Source organism: Salvelinus namaycush, chromosome 23 (assembly GCF_016432855.1).
Source record: "Salvelinus namaycush isolate Seneca chromosome 23, SaNama_1.0, whole genome shotgun sequence".
NCBI lineage: Eukaryota > Metazoa > Chordata > Actinopteri > Salmoniformes > Salmonidae > Salvelinus > Salvelinus namaycush.
In genome coordinates this window covers 42,993,853-43,020,976 of record NC_052329.1, presented here as the reverse complement: position 1 = coordinate 43,020,976, position 27,124 = coordinate 42,993,853, and the positions used below count along the sequence as shown (strand labels likewise).

At 43.6% G+C, this 27,124-nt stretch overlaps 1 protein-coding gene across 1 annotated transcript in view; it reads left to right on the top strand.

Moving 5' to 3' along the window:
• Positions 1 to 27,124, top strand: part of LOC120018701 (segment polarity protein dishevelled homolog DVL-3-like) — a 72,869-nt gene that overhangs the window by 17,287 nt on the left and 28,458 nt on the right. The window contains exons 2-4 of the mRNA XM_038961903.1: positions 19,556 to 19,714; positions 20,399 to 20,475; positions 22,628 to 22,697. Coding sequence (XP_038817831.1) covers positions 19,556 to 19,714; positions 20,399 to 20,475; positions 22,628 to 22,697 — 306 coding nt within the window. The remainder of the gene's footprint in view (positions 1 to 19,555; positions 19,715 to 20,398; positions 20,476 to 22,627; positions 22,698 to 27,124) is intronic.

The following is a 27,124-nucleotide window of genomic DNA, read 5'->3' as shown; positions in this document are numbered from 1 at the left end:
GGGTGTTGGGTAGAACCACTAGGTCCTGGAGAACAGGTAATGGAGGACATCAGGTGGATCCAGGTCTGGGTGTTGGGTAGAACCCCTAGGTCCTGGAGAACAGGTAATGGAGGACATCAGGTGGATCCAGGTCTGGGTGTTGGGTAGAACCCCCAAGGTCCCGGAGAACAGGAGCAGAGGTAAAAGGTAGGAGACCGATGTAAACAAGCAAACACACAGGTTCTACTTTACTGTGAGAAAATTTGATGGAGTAGTGCATTATTATAAATGGGAGATTATGTACTTTTCAACAGTTTTTGAAGGTATAGCCTACCTCAAGTTGGTACCCCTCTGACTCAGAGCACAGAGAATCAGACTGATCCAAACTCACTGATTCTGGTGGATGGCATACCTCCTGGGTGGTTTAGACAGTCGATGGTCCTAAAGTCATTTGGAGAGGTACATTTTAAAGAGTTACATTTTTATAAGCTCAGCATAACTACCATTTCTGGCTTTCTCAAATGTCAACCGAAGCTTAACATACTTTGTCTCATAGGCTTCACTGAAGTGTGGAGCGTCCAGCTGCTCCCGTTGGAGATGATTATTGGCTTCCACCGAAGTAACCCTAAGAAGACAAAGAGAATAATATCAGTGTTATAAAAAAAATAAGTAGTATCTTCAGGTTATTTTGTGTGCAAATACAAATAGTTATCTGAGATTTTTATGCTCACCTTAACGGATGGTGATCCCAGCTATGAGCGAAAGAGCAGCGAGGTTTCCCAGGTCTCACCTTCCTTTCGCCTTTCTTCCAAACCAAGTCATTCGCCCGGATGTCGAATCACTTGGTCGTCCGGGTTAGGGGAGGGTTTGGCCGGGGCAGGCCGTCATTGTAAAATAAGTATGAATTCCTAGCTGACTTGCCTAGTTAAATAAAAAAACAGCTGCGGCTCCCGTCCGTACAGCAGGGGATAGGTCAAGTGTTGGCCTGGACGCTGCTGTTGTATGCAAAAATAATTACCTTCAGATTGTCCTTCCACCATTCCTGGTACCCGGCAAGGGACTTTCCCATGGCAGACTTGAAGGTTTGGATGGTCTGTTCAGTCAAACCTGGAGGAGGGGGTAGGAAAGGGATATTTTTTGAGAATGTAAGATATTGAAATATGTCTGATTTTATGTATATGGAAAAACTAAAACAAACAATTGGTGACAGAATATAACCCTCAACTCAACTCTGGACCTCGAAGCCATTCCCACTGCGTTTTTTCATTGTTGCTCTCTAATCAGGGGCTGGTTTAGACCTTGGACACCAGGTGAGTGCAAATAATTATCAGGTAGAACAGAAAACCAGCAAGCTCCGGACCTCGTAGGGTAAGAGTTGAGTACCCCTGACCTATAACATCCGTACCTTGGTCCAGAGTTCACGACCTCGGTCTCTCAAGATGACCTCAGGAGAACAGTGGGTGTTGAAGATCGCCTTGGAGGTGGCCTCGCCAGTCTCCTCCTTAATGGGTATCAGACAAAACAAAAATCCATTTTTTTGTTTTCCAAGCACCCTTTTCAATGGGTTACAGAAGGGAATTTAGAGTTAAGCCCGTTCTCTTCCTGTACTGACCTTAGTGGGTATTGCCTCCACCCACTTGGTAAAGTGATCGGTCGCTGTTGCTATTCCTGGGTTTCGTGACGGGTCCTATGAGGTCCACCTCTAACATTTTTAAAGTGTAAGATACAGGTGAGAATAAAGTAATATTCTCTATGTCAGACAGTATACAGATTTTCATATTTGTAAGGATATTGACACACACACACACTCTATAATATTGAACTTTGCTGTGGTCAAAAAAAGCAACTATTACAAAACAACTTATCAGGGAAATGTTTTAATTGTGACACTGATCATGGTGAAACAACTTTTTATGGGATTCATCTCCACCACAGTCTTCACCCTCTCAACCTTCTGTCAGGCTAGACAGGTACTGACCTTTTTTAAGCACAAAGTGACAAATTGAAACGTGTGCTCTCTGATATGACATTTTAATTGAAATCACAATCATTTCTGATATAATAGAATGTGATTGATAAACAAAAGGTCATTTCACTTGCCCAGCTGTCCACCTCCTTGACAATTCCCTGTCAGAAGAAGTGTAGGTTGATTTTGGCAATCATGCGCTTCACTCCGAAATGGCCAGCATACATCTCTGTCAGCACGGCCTCCTTCTCCTTAGTGAAAATCACCCTCCTGTGTAGCTGGCCATCATTCCCCCGTAGTTACATGTGATTGCCTAACAAGTTGGAAGGGAAGAGTTGTTGAAATACTCAAGTCAAAGTCAATTTGCACAGCTGTCTTTCTTCGTTTCTCTTTCCATCTGTCTTCCACTTCTCTTCCCACTTCTCTCTCCCTGTCACTTTCATCCTTTCTTTCAAATTTTCTCTCCCCCTCGCTCTGTCTAGCAAAGACACCAAGTTAAGGGCCAGAATTACCATAATTGCTTACACCTATCCATTTCATTGATCAGGATTAACTTATAGCTAGATACCTCAATATGACAGCCATATAACTACATGTATTGATAGCAACATGTACACTGAACAAAAATATAAACGCAACATGGAAAGTGTTGGTTTCATGAGCTGAAATTTAAAAAAATCCCAGAAATGTTCCATACACACAAAAAGCTTATTTCTCTTCAATTTTGTGCGAAATTTGTTTCCAACCCTGTTGGTGAGCATTTATCCCATGCCAAGATAATCCATTCAATGGAGGCATATCAAGAAGCTGATTTAAACAGCATGATCATTTCACAAGTGCACATTGTGCAGGGGACAATAAAGTCCACTTTAAAATGTGCAGTTTTTGTTGCACAACACAATGCCACAGATGTCTCAAGTTTTGAGGGAGTGTGAAATTGGCATGCTGACTGCAGGGATGTCCACCAGAGTTGTTTATAGAGAATGTTATGTTAATTTCTCTACCATAAGCTGCCTCCACGTCATTTTAGAGAATTTGGCAGTACTTCCAACCGGCCTCACAACCCCAGACCACGTGCTGAGTGGTATTTCTGTCTGTAATAAAGACATTTTGTTTGTTTAGAAAATCGAATTCAGATTGGCTGGGCCTGTATTCACAAAGTGTTTCAGTGTAGGAGTGCTGATCTAGGATCTGGTTCACCCTTATGATCTAGAAGGCACACAACTGATCCTAGATCAGCACTCCTACAGGCACTGGTTGGTTCCCTCTTACCACGTTTCACTAAGGTATAATCTATGATCACGTTACAGCAGCACTAAACCTTTACCATGCCCTGTGACCTGCACGCTAACTTAATCACACACCAGAACGGCCTGGCTCACAGACACACACACACTTAAACACTCGCATGCATTTTATCACATTAATCGTGTCAGGAGAATTTGAATGCAAAGATAACAGACAGAATAACATTAAAATAGACCAGTCCTTTCTAGGTGTCTGGACCTGTGTTCATAAAGCATCTAAGGGTAGGAGTGCTGATCTAGGATCTGATCCCTCATGTCTTAATGATTCTGATCTAAAACGTTAAGCTGATCCTAGATCAGCACTCCTACTTTGAGATGCGTTATGAATATGTGTCCTGTTCTGCCTGCAAACACAACTCAGCCCTGTTTAGGCTGGTCCAAGCCATACATTATTGGTTAAAGGCACAATCTGGTGTTCATTGAACATTTCAATTAATGTTTTAACCGTTAATTCTTGAAATATAACATGATATAAATACTGTATAAACTTATGCTATCCAACCTGAAATCTAAGATTGTATTGTTTATGCTTTTGTTGACCTATGAGTCTTAGTAAACAATAGTTTAAATATGTTTAAAATGGTCACACTTTCAACAAACAATGAAGTTAAAGGCTTTATGAAGCTGTTATAAGACTTTTATAACACCTTCTTCATTGATGCTTCACACAATGTATTATCAAGTCATGCTATATAGAGGGTGGAAAATTGATCACGCATCAAACTTAGATCTTTGTTTTGTTGTGAAGCATCTGTAGGCTTTATACAGGATTTATAAATGCTTCATTGAGCATTTTAAAGTTGGTTTGTTTAAATTGGGAATAATACCGTAGTGACATTAAGAGGTTCGGAACTCTTGGCGTAACAGTGAAGGTTTTGTGTTGTTAGTCGCTGGACCCGGGTTTGCGTCTCGGCCGGGGCTACTCCCCGATTTTGCTACATTGGTGTCAACAGTGGGATAGCGCCCGTGAGGCTCTCGGAGAGGCGTGTACACGTGAGGGACTTGGTATAGAGATTTAGTTTTCAGTTGCAAAACATTTCTATTTTGTACTGTAATGAACACGACCCTGCCTACTGGGCTGAAGACGGGGGCCAGCGGCAGCTGGCCAGAACTTGTGGCCCTCTGTTCGGAGCAGGGCGGATTGGAACAGGGTGATGGGGAACTGGTGGAAGAAATGGGGACCAGACAGGACCGTCATTGAGGTGGAGCGTCCGTCATGGTCTGGGGCGGTGTGTCACAGCATCATCGGACTGAGCTTGTTGTCATTACAGGCAATCTCAACGCTGTGCGTTACACGGGAGACATCTTCCTCCCTCATGTGGTACCCTTCCTGCAAGCTCATCCTGACATGACCCTCCAGCATGAGGTGCCACCAGCCATACTGATCATTCTGTGCATAATTTCCTGCAAGACAGGAATGTTAGTGTTCTGCCATGGCCAGCGAAGAGCCCGGATCTCAATCCCATTGAGCACGTCTGGGACCTGTTGGATCGGAGGGTGAGGGCTAGGGCCATTCCCCCCCCAGAAATGTCTTGGAACTTGCAGGTGCCTTTGTGGAAGAGTGGGGTAACATCTTACAGCAAGAACTGGCACATCTGGTGCAGTCCATGAGGAGGAGATGCACTGCAGTACTTAATGCAGCTGGTGGCTACACCAGATACTGACTGTTACTTTTGATTTTGACCCCCCCCTTTCTTCAGGGACACATTATTCCATTTCTGTTAGTCACTTGTCTGTGGAACTTGTTCAGTTTATGCCTGTTGAATCTTGTATTATGTTCATACAAATATTTACACATGTTAAGATTGCTGAAAGTAAACGCAGTTGACAGTGAGAGGACGTTTCTTTTTATATACCTTATTTACATAAGTATTCAGACCCTTTGCTATGAAATTGAGCTCAGATGCATCCTGTTTCCATTGATCATCCTTGAGATGTTTCTACAACTTCACTGGAGTCCACCTGTGGTAAATTCAATTGATTGGACATGATTTGTTGAAGGCACTCACCTTTTCTATATAAGGTCCCACAGTTCAGAGTGCATGTCAGAGCAAAAACCAAGCCATGAGGTCGAAGGAATTGTCTGTAGAGCTTCGAGACAGGATTGTGTCGGCACAGATCTGGGGAAGGGTACCAAAACATTTCTGCAGCGTTGAAGGTCCCCAAGAACACAGTGGCCTCCATCATTCTTAAATGGAAGAAGTTTGGAACCACCAAGACTCTTCCTAGAACTGGCTGCCTGGCCAAACTGAGCAATCGGGGGAGAAGGACCTTAGTCAGGGAGGTGATCAAGAACCCGATGTTCACTCTGATTGAGCTCCAGAGTTCCTCTGTGGGGATGGGAGAATCTTCTAGAAGGACAACCATTTCTGAAGTACTCCACCAATCAGGCCTTTATGGTAGAGTGGACAGACAAAAGCCACTCCTCAGTAAAAGGCACAGTTTGCCTAAAGGCACCTAAAGGACTCTCAGACCATGAGAAACACGATTCTCTGGTCTGATGAAACCAATATTGAACTATTTGGCCTGAATGCCAAGTGTCATGTCTGGAAGAAACCTGGCGCTATCCCTATGGTGAAGCATGGTGGTGGGAGCATCTTGCTGTGTGCATGTTTTTCAGCGACAGGGACTGGGAGGCTAGTCAGGATCTTGGGAAAGATAAATGGAGCAAAGTACAGAGATCCTTGATTTAAAACCTGCTCCAGAGCACTCAGGACCTCACACTGGGGGCAAAGATTCATCTTCCAACAGGACAATGACCCTAAGCACACAGCCAAGACAACGCAGGAGTGACTTTGGGACAAGTCTCTGAATGTCCTTGAGTGGCCCAGCCAGAGCCCAGACTTGAACCCGATCGAACATCTATGTAGAGACCTGAAAATAGCTGTGCGGCAACGCTCCCCAATCAACCTAACAGAACTTGAGAGGATCTTCAGAGAAGAATGGGAGAACCTCCCGAAATATAGGTGTGCCAAGCTTGTAGCGTCGTACCCAAGAAGACTCGGCTGTAATCGATGCCAAAGGTGCTTCAACAAAGTACTGAGTAAAGGGTCTGATGAAGGGAAAAAAACTATTATACATTTTAGAATAAGGCTGTAACGTAACAAAACGTGGAAAATGCGCTGTATACAGATCTCGGGTGTAAATGGGAAGGTGCACAGCACAGAAGGAGCAGACGAGACCAAAAAGACATGAGAACAAGCAGACATAAACGATCATAAAAATGAAAAATACAAAAACATCGAGATTCTGCGATACAGGCATTTGGAATATCGCACAAATACATACATTCGAATTAATCAAATGAATTTGATATATCGCCCAGCTCTATGCACTTCTCTCATTTAATTGGGCCTATGTAAATAGATAGGCTATGTGTTTTAAAGTTTTCCTGTATGTAATGCCACAAGCAGTGTGCTTTATAGCCCACAGACAAATTTACAGGTGAACATCAAGACAGTTGATCTTTTACTTTGATGTATGTATGCTACTATTGTATGTAACCTACTACACTGCTCAAAAAAATAAAGGGAACACTTAAACAACACAATGTAACTCCAAGTCAATCACACTTCTGTGAAATCAAACTGTCCACTTAGGAAGCAACACTGATTGACAATAAATTTCACATGCTGTTGTGCAAATGGAATAGACAACAGGTGGAAATTATAGGCAATTAGCAAGACACCCCCAATAAAGGAGTGATTCTGCAGGTGGTGACCACAGACCACTTCTCAGTTCCTATGCTTCCTGGCTGATGTTTTGGTCACTTTTGAATGCTGGCGGTGCTTTCACTCTAGTGGTAGCATGAGACGGAGTCTACAACCCACACAAGTGGCTCAGGTAGTGCAGCTCATCCAGGATGGCTCATCAATGCGAGCTGTGGCAAGAAGGTTTGCTGTGTCTGTCAGCGTAGTGTCCAGAGCATGGAGGCGCTACCAGGAGACATGCCAGTACATCAGGAGACGTGGAGGAGGCCGTAGGAGGGCAACAACCCAGCAGCAGGACCGCTACCTCCGCCTTTGCAAGGAGGAGCACTGCCAGAGCCCTGCAAAATGACCTCCAGCAGGCCACAAATGTGCATGTGTCTGCTCAAACGGTCAGAAACAAAATGCGCTAGTGTAACGGATGTGAAATGTGGGAGGTGGGATAAGCATATATCCCACAAGGTGGGATAAGCATATTAGGCGCAAATATTGATATAATATGGGCCTCCTGAGTGGCGCAGTGGTGTAGAAATCCTGGTTTGAGTCCAGGCTTTGTCGCAGTCGAAATTAAATTAAAATAATCTCGCTCTTTTGTCCATAATAATCTAGTCATTTCGGCTATACCCGCACTGCATCTGCGAGCTATTGACTAGAGCGCACGTGCCAATAACAGAGTGGTCACACACTCTATATAACGTAACATCTTTACTGACAAAACCCATCAGTAAACCCATTTTAACTAGTGTGTTTTTTAAATTCGGTACATAGGAATTTAACCCCAAAAGTTATTTTTATGTGCACTGTCATCACGCCACATACTTTTTTTAAAATCCGGAACAAGTCAATTTGATGGAAACACATCTCTGGTAGGAAAATGCGCATATTTTATTGATATTAGAATATTTGGACAGTTTTACGACAGGTCTGATTGATAACGGTTTATAAATCTCAATATTTGTTTAACATTTGTATTCTTTTGAGAAATGGTGCACGTAGATATTTAGTGTGAAATTTATGCAATGAAATTGACTCAATGGTTATAAATGCAGCCCCTGGTCTTCTCTCTCTCTCTGTCTGTCTCTCTGTGTGTGTCTTTCTTTCTTTAAGGAAGCTGACCTACTTTCCTCCCTTCTTCCTGTTTTATTTTCTTGTCCTCACCTCTTTCTTCTCTGTCTACATGAGACTATTTGCATATTAGATGTGTGAGCATGTACTGGGGAATATGTTAGCTGTGTCTGATCTCTGTGGATATTTAATCCGTCTCTCGGTCCTATTTGTGTTGTTCAAGGCTGGGAAGATAAAAGGATGCAGACTCTGAACCTCTGCGATTATTACCCCCCCCCCCTTCAACTCTATCCCTTCTCTCCTGCTCTCTTTCCCCATCCCTTCAGTCTCTCTCTTTCATCCTCCCTCTTTTTCCTAGCACTTCCCTTCTCCCGCTCTCCATCCGTGTACATTATGTCCAGAGCAGCATCCGCCTTATGTCAGTAGTAAATCTAATCAGGGAGGGCTATGAAGATGTAGGGCCTAGTTAGAGCTTCACTGCTTTGCCACATCAGTGGAGCAGTCTGCACCTGCAGACCTGGGTAGATAGATAAACCAGTCAAACAACCCGTGGCACGCTGTCCTGCGTGGCACCGTTTGTAGAGCATGGCGATTGCAGCGGCGGGATCATATGTTCGATTCCTGCTGGGGCCACCCATTCCAAAATGTGTGCATGCACTACTGTAGGTCACTAACTTTCCTTTGTTTGTCATTCTGAATCAAGCAGTTTTACAATCAGAATTGCAATGAGGGTAATTGAAATACAATAGTTACAAAATAACATTGTTAATTTTCTGACTAATGTGCTAATGTAATAAACCGCCCGTTCACGTGTCCTCTTCTTGTCTTGGTATGTGTGACTGGGAGAGTGTGTCTATGCAGATGTGTTGCCTGAGTTCCATTTGTTGTCCTTTCGGTGTTGTGAGAGGTCCGTGTGACCTGGCCAGCAACAACTCCGGTCTCTATTTATATTGGCTATAGAACCCAACTACGGATCAATACGACTTTTTTTTTTTAATGTCAGTTGGTGAGGAATCGGGGAGGAGAGGGCGTAGAGGACAGAGGTTGTTGACGGAGGGTTTCAGGGACAAACGAAGAGGAGCAAAGGGATTGAGAGAAGGAGAAGGGTAGTTGGGATGAGAGGAAACGTGTGGACCGACCCCGAAGATGTCTGGACATCTTGTGAGACAGACGTGTGACGAGAAAGGTTAAGGTTAGGCTGAGAAACATGTACTACGATCCAATATCCATACTAGCACACTACTTAGGATGCATGCCCAATACATTACTTCATTCTAAGTAGTATGCTAGTGTTCATATTGATCCCCCATGGGTTGTTGTGTCATCCATTGACATGCATTTAGAGAATGATCCAGCGGAGTCGAGGTAAAAATGTATGTAAAATCATGGTGAGTTTATGTAATATAATCTGTGTTTTGATGGCTATGGCTTGTGGTGCTGCTGGATTAGTGCTCAGTCAGTGCTAGAACAATGGTAAATCCTGTGCTGCCGCTGGATTAGTGCTCCTGACCTCTTTTACAAGTACATGGAGGCCCTAGACCTCCCAGCTTGGCAGTGGGTTCAGAGGCTGAGTCAATGTCAATCACCACCACACTATGGAGAGTTAATATCCCTCACCGCTGCTCTTGTTAACTTGGAGTCACATGTAATCCCGTGAACACACACATTAACGCACATACCGATTCACGAGCACACGTGCACACAGCTCACACAGTTTGCTCTTCTGCTGTTCTTATTCTGGAAATAGGAGGAAGGGAGCGAGTGAGTGTCAAAGAAAGGGAGCATGAGATGGAGGAGAATCTAGATGAGACATAGAGGGGGAGAAACTGAAGGAGGGAGAATGAGATCACAGCTTGCGCAGGCACGGGGTCTCGGGGGCAGTGAGAGAGAAAGTGAATTGGGGTTAATCAGTTCATAAGCATTTCATTTCATCTGCCTGCCCCACGTAATTTAGGCAGCAGTAGCAGCCACACGCATCCGTGTGCATATTGAAAACCTTGCTGAGGCACTTTGGAGTTAATTAAAACACAATGTTTCATGTCATTGTGTGGCCTCACTCAGTCACACCGTTTTCTACCTATTACAGAGGTGAATATGCAAATGTTGTGTTTGAGTCATGGCTTTGCATGAGATGAGTGAAAGAGATAAAGGGAGACAGAAGCAGAGACGGTGAGAGAGATTGAGTCGGGCAGAGGGAGAGAATGGTAGTGGGCGGCAGAGGGAGAGAATGGTAGTGGGCGGCAGAGGGAGAGAATGGTAGTGGGAGGCAGAGAAAAAAGCATTAAAAGAGTAATCGAGATGCAGAGGGAGGGATGGAGAGAGAGATTATTATTGTTATTCCAGTGCTTAATAAAATGATCCGCAGGGGATGCCCACCACTGCTTGGGACAGCCACAGGGTGCGTCCTAAATGGCACTTTATTCATTTCATAGTGCATTACATTTGACTAGAGCCCTCAAAAGTAGGGCACTATGTAGGGAATAGGTGCCATTTAGGACTTAGTCCCAGAGTTTCTGCATTACACACACACACACACACACACACACACACACTGTGTTCTTCTCTCTGCCTCTTCGTCCGCTAGGACAAATGGTAAACTCATTATTCAAAGCATCTTTGTGTCTGAATGCATCTCCAGGTGTGTGTGTGATACAGTAGAGTTCCTGTCAGATTACTGGTGTGTCTTTGTGTGAATGTGTGTGTGATTTCTTACTTATTCATGCTGAAAATAAAATATATAGATGTGCTATCTTAATTTTAACATCTTCTCACAGCAGGAATATAATCCTGCAGCAACAGGAAATGTGAATTTGATTTGAATTATTATGTGGATAATAATTCATGGACATTTTTGTAGTGGTTTATACACTGAACCAAAATATAAACACAACATGTGAAGTGTTTGTCACATGTTTCATGAGCAGTTTTTTTTCCATACGCAGAACTTTTTTCTGTCAAATGTTGTGCATAAATGTGTTTACATCCCTGTTAGTGAGCATTTCTTCTTTGCCAAGATAATCCCATCCACCTGACAGGTGTGGCATATAAAAAAGCTGATTACACAGGTGCACCTTGTGCTGGGGGGGCAATAAAAGACCGCTCTAAAATGTAGGGTTTTGTCACACAACACAATGTCACAAATATCTGAGGGAGCATGCAATTGGCATGCTGACTGCAGGAATGTCCACCTAAAGCTTTTGCCAGAGAATTCAAAGTTAACTCCTCTACCATAAGCTTCCTTCAACGTCATTTTAGAGAATTTGGCAGTACGTCCAACTGTCCTCACAACTGCAGACCACTTGTATGGCGTTGCGTGGGCGAGTGGTTTGCTGATGTCAACGTTGTGAACAGATGGTGGCGGTGGGGTTATAGTATGGGCAGGCAACGGACAATGAACACAATTTCATTTTATCAATGGCAATTTGAATGCACAGATGCCATCAATCAAAAGTATTTATAAAGCTCTTTTTTTACATCAGCAGATGTCACAAAGTGCTTATACAGAAACCCAGCCTAAAACCCCAAACCGCAATCCACGCAAATGTAGGGGCTAGGAAAAACTCCCTAGAAAGGCAGGAACCTAGGAAGAAACCTAGAGAGGAACCAGGTTCTGAGGGGTAGCCAGTCCTCTTCTGGCTGTGCCGGGTGGAGATTATAAGAGTACATGACCATTTAAGGCCAGATTGTTCAAAGATGACCAGCAGGGTCAAATAATAATCAAAGTGGTTGTAGAGGGTGCAACAGGTCAGTGCCTCAGGAGTAAATGTCAGTTGGCTTTTCATAGCCGAGCATTCAGAGTTAGAGACAGCAGGTGCAGTAGAGAGAGCAAGTCGAAAACAGCAGCTCCTGGACAAGGTAGCACGTCCGGTGAACATGTCAGGGTTCCATAGCCGCAGGCAGAAACTGGAGCAGCAGCATGACCAGGTGGACTGGGGACATCTAGGAGTCTTCAGGCCAGGTAATCCTGAGGTATGGTCCTAGGGCTCGGGTCTTCCGGGAGGAGAGGGAGAGAATTAGAGGGAGCATACTTAAATTCACCCAGGACACCAGATAAGACATTAGAATTACACCAGATATAACAGACTGACCCTAGCCCCCCGGCAAATAGACTATTGCAGCATAGATACTGGAGGCTGAGACAGGAGGGGGCGGGGGACACTGTGGCCTCGTCCAACGATACCCCCGGACAGGGCCAACTAGACCAGGATATAACCCCACCCACTTTGCCAAAGCACAGCCCCCACACCACTACAGGGATATCAACAGACTTCCAACTTACTACCCTGAGACAAGGCTCAGTATAGCCCACTAACCCAGGCCCTGCAGCCCCCAGCATCTCTCCCATTCTCCATGCGCTCTCATTTGTAGACTTCTGTAACTGTAAAAGCATTGGTTTCATGCATGTTAACATTAGAAGCCTCCTCCCTAAGTTTGTTTTATTCACTGCTTTAGCACACTCCGCCAACCCGGATGTCCTAGCCGTGTCTGATTCCTGGCTTAGGAAGGCCACCAAAAATCCAGAAATTTCCATCCCTAACGATAACATTTTCCGACAAGATACAACTGCCAAAGGGGGCGGAGTTGCAATCTACTGCAGAGAGAGCCTGCAGAGTTCTGTCATAGTATTCAGGTCTGTGCCCAAACAATTAGAGCTTCTACTTTTAAAAATCCACCTTTCCAGAAACAAGTCTCTCACCGTTGCCGCTTGTTATAGACCCCCTTCAGCCCCCAGCTGTGCCCTGGACACCATATGTGAATTGATCGCCCCGCATCTATCTTCAGAGCTCGTGCTGCTAGGTGACCTAAACTGGGACATGCTTAACGCCCCGGCCGTCCTACAATCTAAGCTAGATGCCCTCAATCTCACACAAATTATCAAGGAACCTACCAGGTACAACCCTAAATCCATAACCATGGGCACCCTCATAGATATCATCCTGACCAACGTGCCCTCTAAATACACCTCTACTGTCTTCAACCAGGATCTCAGCGATCACTGCCTTATTGCCTGTGCGTAATGGGTCCACGGTAAAACGACCACGCCTCATCACTGTCAAACGCTCCCTAAAACACTTCAGCGAGCAGGCCTTTCTAATCGACCTAATTGACCTTATCCCGTCAGTAGAGTATGCCTGGTTGCTCTTCAAAAGTGCTTTCCTCTCCACCTTAAATAAGCATGCCCAATTCAAAAAATGTTGAACTAAGAACAGATATAGCCCTTGGTTCACCCCAGACTTGACTGCCCTTGACCAGCACAAAAACATCCTGTGGCGTTCTGCATTCGCATCGAATAGCCCCCGTGGTATGCAACTTTTCAGGGAAGTCAGGAACCAATATACTCAGTCAGTTAGGAAAGCTAAGGCTAGCTTTTTCAAACATAAATTTACTTCATGAAGCACTGATATCAAAAAGTTTTTGGACACCTGTAAAGTCCATGGAGAATAAGAGCACCTCCTCCCAGCTGCCCACTGCACTGAGGATAGAAAACACTGTCACCACCGATAAATCTACAATAATCGATAGTTTCAATAAGCATTTTTCAAAGGCTGGCCATGCTTTCCACCTGGCTACCCCTACCCCGGCCAACATCTCAGCACCCCCTGCAGAAACTTGCCCAATCACCACCCGCTTCTCCTTCACCCAAATCCAGACAGCTGATGTTCTGAAAGAGCTGCAAAATCTGGATCCTTACAAATCAGCTGGGCTAGACAATCGGGTCCCTTTTCATTTTAAAATGTATTGCCGAATTGTTGCAACCTATATTACAAGCCTATTCAACCTCTTTCGTATCGTCTGAGATCCCCAAAGATTGGAAAGCTGCCGCGGTCATCCCCCTCTTCAAAGGGGGAGACACTCTAGAACCAAACTGTTATAGACCTATATCCATCCTGCCCTGCCTTTCTAAAATCTTTGAAAGGCAAGTTAATAAACAGATCACCGACCATTTCGAATCCCACCTTACCTTCTCCACTATACAATCTGGTTTCTGAGCTGGTCATGGGTGCACTTCAGCCACGCTCAAGGTCCTAAACGATATCATAATCGCCACCGATAAGACAGTACTGTGCAGCCGTCTTCATCGACCTGGCCAAGGCTTTCGACTCTGTCAATCACCGCATTCTTATCGGCAGACTCCATAGCCTTGGCTTCTCAAATGACTGCCTCGCCTGGTTCACCAACTACTTCTCTGATAGAGTTCAGTGCGTCAAATCGGAGTGCCTGCTGTCCGGACCTCTGGCAGTCTGTATGGGGGTGCCACAGGGTTCAATTCTCAGGCTCAGTCCATAGGAGAAAAAGTTCAGGATGAGGGAAAAAACATTTCTGACCACACAGCGTGCTGGTGTCATAGATCAGCAGAAACTGAAGTCCCGGGAATCAAAGCTGCTTATAGGCTCAACGAGATGTGGTGATACGTATTTGGTGTGACCTTGACCAATAAGACACTAACAAAAGTAGGGTCCTCTGAATAGGAGACTAAGCTGCCTGACTAGAACGAACCGTAAAGGATTCGTACAATCGAACACAGAGATCCTTTGACATGAGGACCCATGCGGTGCGCAATGTTTATCAGCTGCATGGAACCCTGCCCAAACAGTTAACAGAAAATATTACTCATGAAGGATGCTGGGTTGTCCTCTAATACACCAGTTTCAAGTCCTGTGACCCGCACATTGAATTTACAGTTACGATTTTCAAGGGATTCTGTTTTATTTTTTGAGATTGATTTCCCCTTCTAGTTTAGAAAACCCTTTCCAGCCAAAAGGATCTAATTTCGAAATAATAGTTATGTGCAATATGCAGAGATCGCTCCGCCATTTCCTGATTGCTAAAATTGTAATAGTTCCCTTAATTTCAGTTTGACAAAACAAGCAATGTAGTGTAAAGTATCAATGTACCATCTAAACCGATGTGAAATATTTTCAGTAACAACAAATATTGTATTTAACTGTTTGAAGCCGGTGTACAAAACTGAAAGTAAAAGACGCAAAAACGAAACTTAAGAACGGAAAGTATAGAAATAGCGCAAATAGAACAGACCTACCACTTAGACTTGCTTTCAATAAGTGACAGATCTATAACTGACATTTTATGTGAATTTGGTTGGGTTGCCCAAAAAGTTACATAATGCAACCTTAATAACACTGCCATCAAATCACCAATTGTAATTCTGAAAACAGACATTTACACACAACATGAGCTACAAATATATACAGTACCAGTCAAAAGTTTGGACACCTACTCATTCAAGGGTTTTTCTTTATTTTTATGAAATAACACATGGAATCATGTGGAACTTCAATGCTGCAGAATTTTTTTGGTACCCTTCCCCAGATCTGTGCCTCGACACAATCCTATCTTGGAGCTCTACGGACAATTCCTTTGACCTCATTGCTTGGTTTGTGCACTGACATGCACTGTCAACTGTGGGACCTTATATAGACAGGTGTGTGCTTTTCCAAATCATATCCAATCAATTGAATTTACCACAGGTGGATTCCAGTCAAGTTATAGAAACAGCTCAAGGATGATCAATGGAAACAGGATGCACCTGAGCTCAAATTTGAGTCTCATAGCAATACTTATGTAAATAAGGTATTTCAGTTTTTTTATTTGTAATACATTTGCAAAGATTTCTAGAAACCTGTTTTTGCTTTGTCATTATGGGGTATTGTGTGTTGATGAGGGCAAAATGATTTACTCATTTTATTTAACTTTTTTTAAATTTCACCTTTATTTAACCAGGTAGGCCTGTTGAGAACAAGTTCTCATTTACAATGAGCCAAGATAAAGCAAAGCAGTGCGACACAAACAACAGAGTTACACATGGGACAGACAAACGTACAGTCAATAACACAATAGAAAAAAATCTATATACAGTGTGTGCAAATGTAGTAAGATTAGGGAGGTAAGGTAATAAATAGGCCATAGTGGCGAAATAATTACAATTTAGCAATTAAACACTGGAGTGATAGATGTGCTGAAGATGAATGTGCAAGCAGAGATACTGGGGTGCAAAAGAGCAACAACAACAAAAAATAACAATATGGGGATGAGGTAGTTGGGTGGGCTATTTTACAGAATCATAAGGCTGTAACCTAACAAACTGTGGAAAAAGTGAAGGGGTTTGAATACTTGGCGAATGCACTGTAATTGGTTTAGAGCTTTATGTGCGGGAGCTTAAAAAAAAAAAATTCAATGAATGTCATGGAGCAAATCCTCCCTTTGCTGCAGTGTCCCGGTTACTGACTGGAAGGAGGGTGGATCTGGAGTGCTATTTTGACAGCTTCAAAGTGGAAACCAGGTGGATCAGTTAAGGTAAGAAAGTTGTGAAATTGGATATGACATTATTGATAAAACAATGTGACTTGAAAGACTAAATTATTTTGTTAATGTCTATTTGCAGCGCTGAATAATGTTGGGTGCAATGCTGCTTGAAGAAGAAGCAGGTAGCGTTAGCTGTCACTCTAGCTAACTAGCTATCCTTTCCTTCCGTTTCTGAATTTGTTTTCTATCTGGCAAAATAAGTGAGCTAGATGTTCTTTGTTTACTGTCATATGGCGATTGTTAACTCGAAATGACACAACGACAAGGTTCCAGTTTAACAAAGTTTACTATACTATATGAACACACTACAAGGTAGCCATCACACTCAAGGCTAGACTCCATGCGCAGGCGCACTCTTGACTGAGTGATAGCCCCGTAATAACAGAAGTATAGGGATACTTAAAACAAGAAGAAGCAGGTACAGTGTTTCTATCATTCGATCAAAAACAGTGTTTCTATCATTGTTTCTACCATTTTTTATTCAAAGGTTACTCTGAGAATTTATAGTGAATGGAACAGGCATGATCAAAAAGTTGTCACTGCTCAATAGAACTCTGTGGCGCTCCTCCATGGCAGAACAGCGCTAACCTCGGACGTCAACTGACAAGTTAGTGTCTGCAAGTTCGTGAGTGAAAACATGGGCTTTTTCTAAATTAAAATCCACGGAATGAAAAACGAAATGGGCACTAAATATATATTTATTTGGCCTCCCGGGTGGCGCAGTGGTCTAGGGCTAGCTGTGCCACAAGGTCTCTGAGGTGCACCCATGACCAGCTCGGAAACCAGATTGCATAGTGGAGAAGGGTGGGATTCAATGGTCAGTGATCTGTTTATTAACTTGGCTTTCAAAGATTTTTAGCAGGATGGATATAGCGCTATAACAGTTTGGGTCTAGAGTGTCTCCCCCTTTGAAGAGGGGGAGCTTTCCAATCAGCTTTCCAATCTTTGGGTATCTCAGATGATACGAAAGAGAGGTTGAATAGGTTAGTAATAGGAGTTGCAACAATTTCGGCGGATAATTTTAGAAAGAGAGGGTACAGATCGTCTAGCCCAGCTGACTTGTAGGGATCCAGATTTTGCAGTTCTTTCAGAACATCAGCTGTCTGGATTTGGGTGAAGGAGAAGAGGGGGGGGGGGGGGGGGGGGGTTGGAAAAGTTGCTGCAGGGGATGCTGAGATGTTGGCCGGGGTTGGGGTAGCCAGGTGGAACATGGCCAGCCTTTGAAAAATGCTTATTGAAATTATCTATTATCATTATCTAATAATGTTTCTACAACTTTATTGGAGTCCACCTGTGGTAAATTCAATTGATTGGACATGATTTGGAAAGGCACACACCTGTCTATATAAGGTCCCACAGTTGCCGGTGCATATCAGAGCAAAAACCAAGCCATGAGGTCTGCGACAGGATTGTGTCGAGGCACAGATCTGGGGAAGGGTACCAAAACTATTCTGTAGCATTGAAGGTCCCCAAGAACACAGTGGCCTTTTCTTTTTCTATTTTTGTTGAATATTAAAACATGCAATCTCCTTGCAGTGAAGCCACTCAACATCTACATTACATTTTCATCTAAAAGACTCCCATCAAGAGCAACCCACAGAAGCAACCAGGGTCAACGCCCTGCTCAAGGGCACGTCGACAGATCTCACAAGGTCAAAAACGGGGACCCGAACTAGCGACCTATCAGCCACTTGCCCAAGCTCCCAAACGCCAGGCCACCGGCCCTTCAAGATCCCATACACAGTTCCTCAAGAGCTTACCCTCCACCATCCGACCCCCCCCCCCCCCCCCCCCCCCCCACAAGCCCCCAACCCCCAATGCACCAACAAAATGAACAAAAGATAAAAAGAGACGAATGGAAACAACAATGCAAAAAAACAAGACATCAAGGACAACAAATATCATAACACTGAATATGTTTGAGTGCATATATGGCACTATTTACATGTGTGTGTCCATGTATGTGTGCATTTGAATGAGAGTGTGTGTGTGTGTGTATATACATGTGTACAAACACCTGCGTGACATCAGCCTCAGGCAAACGGGCATGAGCTGTAACAACACTGCCCATCAGTTCATTTAAACTTTATTTTTTTCTTTTGACTGTATTTTGACTTATCTTTTATCCTCCATTTTTAAAGGGAAGAAGTTTGGAACCACTAAGACTCTTCCTAGAGCTGGCCCCCCGGACAAACTGAGCAATCGGGGGAGAAGGGCCTTGGTCAGGGAGGTGACCAAGAACCCGATGGTCACTCTGACAGAGCTCCAGAGTTCCTCTGTGGAGATGGTTGTTTTTCTGGAAGGTTCTCCCATCTCTGCAGCATTCCACCAATCAGGCCAGAGTGGCCAGACGGAAGCCACTCCTCAGCCCGCTTGGAGTTTGCCAAAAATAACCTTAAAGGACTCTCAGACCATGAGAAACAATATTCTCTGGTCTGATGAAACCAAGATTGAACTCCTTGCCCTGAATGCCAAGTGTCACGTCTGGAGGAAACCAGGCACCGCTCATTAACCTGGTCAATGCCATCCCTACTGTGAAGCATGGTGGTGGCAGGATCATGCTGTGGTGATGTTTTTCAGATGCAGGGACTGGGAGACTAGTCAGGAAAAGATCAATGGAGCAAACAAGGTACAGAGAGATCCTTGATGAAACCTCCACAGCGCTCAGGACTCAGACCGGCACAAATGTTCACCTTCCAACAGGATAACAATAGGAGTGGTTTGGGACAAGTCTCTGGCTGAGTGGCCCAGCCAGAGCCCGGACTTGAACCTGATCGAACATCTCTGGAGAGACCTGAAAATGCCTGTGCAGCGACACTCCCATCCAACCTGACAGAGCTTGAGAGGATCCACAGAGAATAATGGGAGAAACTCCCCAAATACAGGTGTGCCAACCTTGTAGCGTCATACCCAAGAATAATCAAGGCTGTAATTGCTGCCAAAGGTGCGTCAACAAAGTACTGAGTAAAGGGTCTGAATACTAATGTAAATACATTTGCAAAAATTTCAAAATAGTTTTTTTGCTTTGTCATTGTGGTATTTTGTTTAGATTAATGAGAGGGAAAAAACGATTTAATCCATTTTAGAATACGGCTGTAACATAACAAAATGTGGAAAGTCATGTTCTGAATACTTTTCTGAAGGAACTGTATGTATTTATTATTATTATTAGGTCTATGATTTTTAAATGCTCTCTCTTTCTATAGGACAGTGAGGTGGACTGTCGGCTCTCAAACCTTCATGAGGAGGACACTGTAGAAGTTGTCCCCACGGTGACAAGGACTGGCAGGGACAACATGCTGCTGAGGCTGAAGAAAGGGCTGAGGGACAATCACACCCTCACAGGACATACCCTCACAGCCCAGGTGAGCACGATACGATAAGCCAGGGTAACAGAACACACACACAAAGACACACACAGGACAGGAAGGTGAACATTGTGGCGAAGAATCAACATTTGGCTAGCCTGGTCCCAGATCTGTTCATCGTATTGTATGATAGTTGTCATGCTATGTTACCATAGAAGTTGGCTATACATAGGAGTTGGCTATGTGGCACAATCTGTTGGCAGACCACACTAACATTTGGCTGATAGTCAGAGCAGAAAGAGTGAAACTTAAATGTACTTGAGGACTACTGTAGAAATCATTGGCTTTGTTACAGGAAACATAGAAAGGAGAATAGGATGTGGTTTGTTTGAGTAGCACCTGAATACGAGGGCAAGCGGTTATGCGTAGTAGGGGACCAACATTGTTGTAGGTTGAGGCACTCCAGGTAGTGTGATTCATTGCAGACATAGGCACCAGTAGAGGTAACTGTCAAATATGTCCACACTGATGCCCTCTCTATGGATTAGGATGCCATTTGGAACGCAGCCCTAGCATTGAAATATAATAAACCTTTGTTCCTCCTGTGCAGGGTGAACCTGGCGTGGGCTACACTGAGCTGACAGAGGAGTGTAGGGCAGCCCAGCCCCCAAAGGGACTCTTATCAAATATATACAAGAATTCCTCTGTGTTGCCTTAGGAATACATCTCTCTCTACTACAGGAGCTGGGTCGTGGCAGAGGTCTGGCTGTCAAGCAGACTGAGATCCCGAGGAAGGCATCCCACGAGCAGATGGCTCAGTATGTCCAAATGCACGATGCAAATGTTAAAGAATATACTCCATATTGACGTCGAATCAAATATTGACCACTTTGCTCAGACTGGTTTCTCTTCACTTGCAGAGGGACAGAATGTGTGCTTGCAAGGTCAGGCTGGTTTAGGGAGGTTCTAGAAATACAGTACGCTTGATGCCATGCCAACTGATGCCTGTCCCCCTCCCCCACCCCTCCAGGTGTAAGATACTGCCCAGCGTTGCTCCCCGTCCAGATCCATTTTGATGACAATATCCCTGAGATGAATGTTGTAATATAATGTTATGGCTATGATGGTTTATTCTTATTATTCTTTCAATAAAGTTTTTGTTTCATTAATATTATATTACTTGTTTTTGTCTTAACTTATCAATTGTAAGACTAAATGCTATTTGTAATTTGTTTTGGTGCAGATTTGTGTTAAATATACTACTATCCAGATAAGAAAATGTCTGATCAAGGATCAAGCCATAGAAAAATACCTTCGGGCACTAAAAGAGCTGTAACTTGTTCACAGTAAAAGGTATTTATACTCATTAGTTTGCAGGTCATGAAGTTGTTACTCTGTCACATTGGCCGCTGTCTCCAAACTTTCCGCTTTAGTTGAGTAGTTATCCACTTTAGAAGTGAGCACTGCAACGTTTTAATTGCAAGTCGAGGGCAGAGGTAATTTCCTGATGGTAGCGGTCAACTCTTTCTGCTGTCGGGTGTTGAGAGCCGCCATGTTCCCACAGGTGAATTGTGAACGGACAGATGATGCTAGCTGCTGGCGCGAAATCGAGCTTCTAGTTGTTCCTTGTAATACAGTGAACGTGCCACATCTTAATATGGTGTTGTGTTGACAATTATTTGAAAATAAATCTGTTAACTCATATTTTGCAAAAGAAAGCCATGCGTTTCAATGCATGCCACTGGAAGTTCTGTTTTCAATACCTTTCAAAACTTCACCGTGCGAGGATAACAGCACTGAAAAACGCTCGGTGCCATTATCCTCACAAGGTGAGGTATTGAAAACAGGGGGTGTCAATCATTTGACTGCTACCTTTTTGATTTTGATGTTAAACAAAACCTCTTTCTCTGAGCAATTGTATTAGTATAAAATAATAGAATAGCCCAATTTTGGAGCATTCAATATAGCTCAGTATTTGAATATTGAGTTTTATGGTCATTTTTGCTCATCTTTATCAAGGTTGTCATAATTTCGGAACACAGTGTATACATTCACTGGCCAGTTTATTATGTACACCCAACTTGTAGCAGGTCGGACCTCCCCTTCGCCTCCATAACAGTCTGAATTCTTCTGGGCATTCTTCAAGGTGTCAGAAACATTCCATAGGGTTGTTGGACCATGCTGACCTGATGGCATCAAGGAGATTGGATGGCGGTACACTTATGCTGTGAATAGCCCATTCCATCTCATCCCAGAGATGCTCTACTGGGTTGAGGTCTGGGGACTGCGCAGGCCACTCAAGAAAACTGAACTCGCTGTCATGTACCAGGCAATGTTTTTCCACTCCTCAATTGTCCAGTGTTGGTGTGATTGCGTGCCCACTGGAGCCACTTCTTCTTGTTTTTAGCGTATAGGGGTGGAACCCGGTGGGGTCATCCGCTGCAATAGCTCATCCGTGACAAGGATCGAGGAGTTGTGTGATTCCGAGATGTCGTTCTGCACACCACTGTTGTACTGCAGTTATTTGTCTGTGACCCGCCTGTTAGCTTTCGCGATTCTTGACCTTCTCCCTCCACTTCTAACATCAACGAGCTGTTTTCACCCACAGACTGACTGGATGCTTTTTGTTTGTCGCACCATTCTCGGTAAACCCGAGACAGTGTCATGCGTGAAATGCCCTGGATGCCGACGCGCCGGGCACCGACGATAATACCACTCTCAAAGTTGCTTAGCTCACTTGTTTTTCCCCATTCTATCGCTCAATTGAACAGTAACTGGATGCCTGTCTGCCTGCATTAGATAGCAAGCCACAGCAGTGACTCAGTCTGTAGGAGCGAACCAGTTTCGTGAACGGGGTGGTGTACTTAATATACTGGCCACAGGTTATTTTTTTATACACGTTGCTGAGGTTGCCTTTAATGTTGTAATGTATGTAACAAGGTGGATTTTGACTCTTCTTTCTCCCCTCAGGGTGGTGAAAGAGGAGATCTCAGACGACAATGCCAAACTGCCCTTTTTCAATGGCCGAGTCGTGTCATGGGTGAGCAACTGTTCTTTATGTTTATCACCTTCATCACCTATCCCCATCTCAATTCCACCGCAGTCCAGTGTTTTTCTCTTTCCCCCCTCCCTCTATTTCTCTCTCTCTCTATCTCTCTCTCTCTTTCTCTCTCTCTCTCTTTCTCTCTCTCTTTCTCTCTCTATCTCTCTCTCATTTCTGCCAAAGTCCAGTTTTTTTGTTCTCTGCCTCCCTCTTTCTCCCTTTCTCTTTCTCCCTTTCTCCTCTCTCTCCGTCTCTCTCTCTGTATATCTGCATGACCCCTCTGTATGCAGACGTCCCTCATCAGTGTTGAGAAGAGGCCTGTGTATGTGTTCACTTCACTGCAGTGTGTCACCAAATGCATCCCCAAGTGCTAGATATTGTATGTTAACACCCAACACTTGAAATGCATCACACCGGGGTGTTACTGTATGTAAAAGTTACATGACGGTCTAACTCACAACTATGATCAGAATTGAGCCGTAACACACTACTGGATAGGATGCGTGTGTGGAATTGTGGATTGAGAGGAGCAGAGTATGTGTGTGTCTAGTTCGTGTGTGTGTGTGACTGTTTACTAGCTAGGGAACAGCCAACAGACTTGTTTAATTGAGTTTTGGTAGGATCTGTTTTGGCTTCAGTTGGTTCGCTCATTTGGGAGCTGTGTGTCTGTGCTATTGTGTGTTGGCAACTGTGTGTGGTGATGCCTTTGTGGATGCATGTGTGATTGTACAGTTGACGTCGGAAGTTCACACACTTAGGCTGGAGTCATTAAAACTCGTTTTTCAACCACTCCACAAATGTCTTGTTAACAAACTATAATTTTGGCAAGTCGGTTAGGACATCTACTTTGTGCATGTCCTAACCGACTTTTTCCCAATAATTGTTTACAGACAGATTATTTCACTTCTAATTCATTGTATCACAATTGCAGTGGGTCAGGCGTTTACATACACTAAGTTGACTGTGCCTTTAAACAGTTTGGAAAATTACAGAAAATTATGTCATGGCTTTAGAAGTTCTGATAGGCTAATTGACATAATTTCAGTCAATTGGAGGTGTACCTGTGGATGTATTTCAAGGCCTACGTTCAAACTTCAAACTTGCTTGACATCATGGGAAAATCAAAAGAAATCAGCCAAGACCTCAGAAAGAAAATTGTAGACCTTCACAAGTTCTGTTCATCCTTGGGAGCAATTTCCAAACGCCTGAAGGTACCATGTTCATCTGTACAAACAATAGTACACAGTATAAACACCATGGGACCATGCAGCCGTCATACCGCTCAGGAAGGAGACGTGTTCTGTCTCCTAGAGGGGGAGGCTTGCAAGCCGAAGAACACCATCCCAACCGTGAAGCACGGGGGTGGCAGCATCATGTTGTGGGGGTGCTTTGCTGCAGGAAGGGCTGGTGCACATCACAAAATAGATGGCATCATGAGGAGGAAAATTATGTGGATATATTGAAGCAACATCTCAAGACATCAGTCAGGAAGTTAAAGCTTGGTCGCAAATGGGTCTTGCAAATGGGTCTTGCAAATGGGTCTTCCAAATGGACAATGACCCCAAGCATACTTCCAAAGTTGTGGCAAAATGGCTTAAGGACAACAAAGTCAAGGTATTGGAGTGGCCATCACAAACCCTGACCTCATTCCTATAGAAAATGTGTGGGCAGAACTGAAAAGGCGTGCTTGAGCAAGGAGGCCTACAAACCCGACTCAGTTACACCAGCTCTGCCAGGAGGAATGGGACAAAATTCACCCAACTTATTGTGGGAAGCTTGTGGAAGGCTACCCGAAACGTTTGACCGAATTTAAACAATTTAAAGGCATTGCTACCAAATACTAATTGAGTGTATGTAAACTTCTGACCTACTGGGAATGTGATAAAAGAAATCAAAGCTGAAATAAATAGTTCTCTCTACTATTATTCTGACATTTCACGTTCTTAAAATAAAGTGGTGATCCTAACTGACCTAAACAGGGAATTTTTACTAGGATTAAATGTCAGGAATTGTGAAACTGAGTTTAAATCTATTTGGCTAAGGTGTATGTAAACTTCCGACTTCAACTGTATGTGTCGTTAGATGGTTGTTGACATTCATTTGTATACTTTCTGTTGTGCTGTAGAAACCCGAAGTCCATCGATTTCTTCTCCTTTATAACACTCACTAACCTACACACTCACTCACCTACACACTCACTCACTCACTCACTCACTCACTCACTCACTCACTCACTCACTCACTCACTCACTCACTCACTCACTCACTCACTCACATAATTACATTCTCTGTGTTCCACAAGTTAATCTCTGTCCAACACATGCACACTTCTACATCCAAATCCATTCATAGTCATGCACAGCAGCCTCTTGTGTGGAAATCCCATCTAATCCTAAAGAGAGAAACAGGAGGAGGCTTTTCTTATCTCTCCCTCTCTCCCTGCCTCTTTCTCTCATTCTCTAGCTGTCTGTCCATTTCCCTGTCTGTGTGCCTCTCTCTCCCAGAGAGGCAGAAAGACCTTGGTTATCATACATTATATATAAAAAAGTATGGACAACCCTTCAAATTAGTGGATTTGGCTATTTCAGCACACCCTTGCTGACAGGTGTATACAATTGAGCACACAGCCATGCAATCTCCATAGACAAACATTAGCAGTAGAATGGCCTTATTGAAGAGCTCAGTGACTTTCAACGTGGCACCATCACAAGAAAGAAAGTCGCTCGTATAGTCGTTTAGCCAGTTGAATAGTCGTTTAGCCAGTCGATTAGTGGTTTAGTCAGTCGTTTTGTCATTTAGCTAGTTGTTTAGTTATTTAGTCAGTCTCTTAGTCGTTTAGTCGTCCATTAGTCATTCAGTGGTTTAGTAGTCAGTCAGTCGATTAGTTGTCGTTTAGTCATTTAGTCGGCAGTTTAGTTGGTTGTTTAATTGGTCACTCCTTTAATCAGTCGGTCGTTTAGTCGGTCGAAAAGGCGTTTATTCGTTTAGTCGGTCAATTAGGAGTTTAGTCGTTTAGTCAGTCAGTCAGTCCTTTATTCCTTTAGTCAGTCCTTTATTCCTTTAGTCAGTCAGTCCTTTAGTCAGTCAGTCAGTCCTTTAGTTAGTCAGTCAGTCCTTTAGTCAGTCAGTCAGTCAGTCCTTTAGTCAGTCAGTTCTTTAGTCAGTCAGTCAATCAGTCCTTTAGTCAGTCAGTCCTTTCGTCAGTGTAAAGGGTTGCGTCAATCAAATCTGGTATCAGGGTAACATGTGATTCAGAGTCACCGAATATACTTTAAGTATTTTTATTTAACACAAGCGATAAATGGTAAATGCAATTTTCGTATATACGGGTTCACTGTATGTATCACCACGCAGGGTAAAGCAGAGAACTGACTGAAATAGTACAGACATCTTCTTTTATACTGTGACAGAGGTAGTTCCAACTTTAGAGTTGGCCTGTCACAGTAGAGGCTTAGCGTGGTTTAAACTTGCTAGCCTATCGGTGGTGCCCAGGCTGGTCCCAGCCTCACAGCACACAGGATCCAGATATCCGGAAGTGTTTGTTATGAAGATTAAGCTGAGTTGTCGGTTGCTACATTGCGCAGTTCCTGTTTTCTTGTTATTCAGTAATTTTCCATCTTGTCTCAACCTTGTGGTTTGCACAGTCGACACCCTAGATTAACAACAGCTTTTCTGCAGTCAAGCTATGTTTTGTGATTAACATGTCCTATTTCTATAAGGCATATATTTTTGTTAAAAAGAGAACAAAACCATCCTTCACAATCCCCCTTTTTACACCCCTTGCGGGTGTAAATACTAAGAAAAAGATACCATCACGTTCAATGATCGAGACACACATACCAGGTTGTAGTTAACCCCGGGAACTTTAAACCCTTAAAGAACATTCAGAACACAGCTCTAGTTTATTGGTGTTTTTATGATTCCCCCTTGACACCCGCTTGGGTGTCACTCACCAAAAACAACATGATTCATTTTATAAAACTTTATTGATATTAGAAAACACATAAAACATTATTGATATTAGAAAACACATTATTGATATTAGAAAACACAGAGTAAAACATTATAAACCATCTGGTCCTCCCTGCTACACCTATCCTGTACCAGGTGGGCTCCTTGCCACCCAGGAACTTTAAACCTTCATATAAGGGAGGACAACATGTATGTTAGTTTCATCACGCTGCTGTTTGTTAACTTCTGTCATTCCACAACCTCACCCACAGCAAACCAGGGGTCATCCTCAGTCAGCCCCATTTTTCTCCGGAAGTTAGACTCAGTGTCAGCATCTCCTTCCGGAGCCTCAAGCAATGGCATCATACCTGAAGCCCGCACCACATCTGTAATAGATTTCTTCAAACAGGGTATGATGCAAGCAGCACAGCACATCAGCATAAGGAATACAACAACGAGGGTCAGAAACCCAG